This window comes from Acanthisitta chloris, unplaced genomic scaffold (assembly GCF_000695815.1).
Source record: "Acanthisitta chloris isolate BGI_N310 unplaced genomic scaffold, ASM69581v1 scaffold27612, whole genome shotgun sequence".
NCBI lineage: Eukaryota > Metazoa > Chordata > Aves > Passeriformes > Acanthisittidae > Acanthisitta > Acanthisitta chloris.
In genome coordinates, this window is record NW_008662588.1 from 1 (window position 1) to 2,586 (window position 2,586).

Consider the following 2,586-nt stretch of genomic DNA (forward strand, 5'->3'; position numbering starts at 1 on the left):
CCGCGGTGCTGAGCTCGGCTCTGCCCTCAGCCCCCGCCTCGGAAGGGTTGGCTTCTCTTCCCCCACCGATTCTTTCCAAGTGCCGGGTTACTTTATTGGCCAACCCCACCGGTCCATCCCTCACGGAGTACAAAATTAAAAAAAAAGAAATTAAAAATAAAAAGGGAAAAACAACGAGAGGAAAATAAAAAAACACACCAACACAGCGAGAGCTGGAAAAATGTGCAACGTCAACGCGCTCGGAGTCTACGTGTGGGAGACGATCGTTTTCTTCAGGTAAGGCTGGGCTATAGGGGAGGAGAGGGACGCGATGGAGCGCTCGGGGCACAGCCCGAGCTCGGGGCACAGCCCCCGGGCACAGTCTCGGCGCAGGACAGAGAATTTCTGCCTTTTCGCCTCCCCTCGGGGCCCCCCAGGGCTGCTCCGCGCCCTGCGCTGGGGCTCGGGACTTTGCGCGGCTTCGGGAGTTACTCCGGTTAATTAGCACCGCAATCTGGCTAACCGCAGTGCTGAAAACACCGGCCCCGGCTGCTTGCAAAGTGACAGCTAGTGGCGGCTGGCAATGCTGCACTTGAATTTGCCCGGGTAAATATTCCCACCTCGCCCCCTCCCCATCCTCAGACTGCAGGTGAGTTCCATGGGATGCTTTCACTGCTCATCCTTAAGGTTCACCCTCTATCCTCAGCTGGCTGCGTCCAAAGACAAAGCAAAGAAATAATCTCCTTCCCTACCAACTTTTTTTCCTTTCGTGTTGTTTTGAATATTCTTCCCTTGCAGACTCTAAGGGAAAGCCAAAGGGGATGTGGGGATCTTTTTGCAATTCTATCCATCATCGCCCAGCTGTATTTTGACTCTGGTTTAGATGTGTTCAGCTTCTCATTAAGGCTAAGATGGGAGAAGAAACAGCTTTAGTCTTAAAGAATTGTTTCTTGTTCATCTATCCTTGCAGTGCTTTTATTAAATGGACAAAAAAAAAAATATTGGAAGGTAGAAGTTCCCGTATTTTCCTGAAAAATGCAACCTGCTGTAGGAAGTGAGAGATGCCAGATACATGCAATTGGAGAAAAAAAACAAACAAACCTCTTTCATGACCTGAACTCACTCAGTCTTAGACTTCATTTCAGTTGCATAGTTCTTACTTCTGCATTTTACCAGTCTCATCTTGTAGTTTAATGTGAAAACACAGATGCTATTTGCATACACATCACAGGTGTAATACTCATTATTTTATGAATCACAGTAGCAGACCTGCTGATATTGGCCAGACTTCTCTAGCTAGTATTCTCTTTCCTTTTGAACACTTAAGTCTTTTCAGGCATAAAAACTGTGTTATCTGCACTTTTTCCTGTAATTCTACAGAAAAATCAGACAGCGAGATTGCAACATGAACTCAGAGCATTTAATTTTTATGTTAGGCAAAGCAAAACCTAAGTTCTAGAAATAACTAAAATCACTAATCTGAAAAATCAGTGCCCAACACCCAACACCTCAGAGCCATCCTTTCAAATCTTAGTCACAAGTGTATCACAGCCCTGCACAATACAGTGGAGTGAACTGTGCAGTAAACTCACAGTTAAACAGTGTTGAAGCATTGGGTTAAAAAAAACCAAACAAGATTAAACAACTTCAACGCTAGAAAGCAAAAGAAAAATGACATCTTAAAAAAGAAAGGGTATTTCCAGGCTTGCATTTCCTATGGCCTTAGTACTGAAGCATCTGTCTGGGTCTCCTCTCCGAACTGCCTGACAAGTGAAATTGATACACACTTGTCTTGCAGATCCTGTTCTGTGGGGCACACTCACGCATCACACAACACATGTGAGCACTCACAGGTTCTCAGCACATCAGTTACAGTCCTGGCCATTCAAAACCCTTGGCAAACAAGTCACCTCAGAGTCTAATGCCAAGATTCATAATATTATAAATTACATACATACATATGTGGTATATACAATTACATCCTATTGAATACAGAAAGTATTTCTGGAAGTTTAGTTTTCCCAAAATTAACATTTGAAAATGTTGTAATTCACTTGCAGGTAAAGGATGAAATCAAATTGCTTTGTATACTGCAACCATTTTCAAACAGGAAAAAGAAAGATCAGTAATTCCTCCTCAAAACTGACTCTATGCAATGTTTTGGGGTTTTTTTCCTCTCCCGCTTTGTGTTATGTGTTCTGTTTATTACAGGCCAAAATCTTACAGCCTTTCTAGTCTAGGAATAGCTTTGCTATTTCAGTTTCAGTAAGAGAAGTTTATTCATTAACAGTCATTCATAAATTTAGTGTGCCAATTACTCCTGCACTCAGTCACACACAATGTTTAACCAACCCAAAGCCGATAATCCAATAATCCATAAGTCTGCACTGCTTTAAATTACAGAGTGCACCACACTTTGTCAACCTGTCAAAAATATTCTGGAAAGAGAATCCATTATGTGTTAGAATATACAACCACATTTAAAAAAAAATTCAATGTTCCAAGGTAAATTATATAGGTAAGGTAAATATAGGAAAGAAGACTAGATCTGTTGCTTAACAAAAAAGTCCTCCACTAGCCTTTCTAAAAACAAGACCCTGTGGGAAA

General features: G+C 42.2%; 1 protein-coding gene across 1 annotated transcript in view; it reads left to right on the forward strand.

Annotated features, from left to right (window-relative positions):
* The first annotated feature begins 220 nt into the window (after window positions 1–220).
* The window catches only part of GLRA1 (glycine receptor, alpha 1), a 37,540-nt gene continuing 35,174 nt past the window's right edge, over window positions 221–2,586 (forward strand). Inside the window, exon 1 of the mRNA XM_009070664.1 lies at window positions 221–276. Coding sequence (XP_009068912.1) covers window positions 221–276 — 56 coding nt within the window. The remainder of the gene's footprint in view (window positions 277–2,586) is intronic.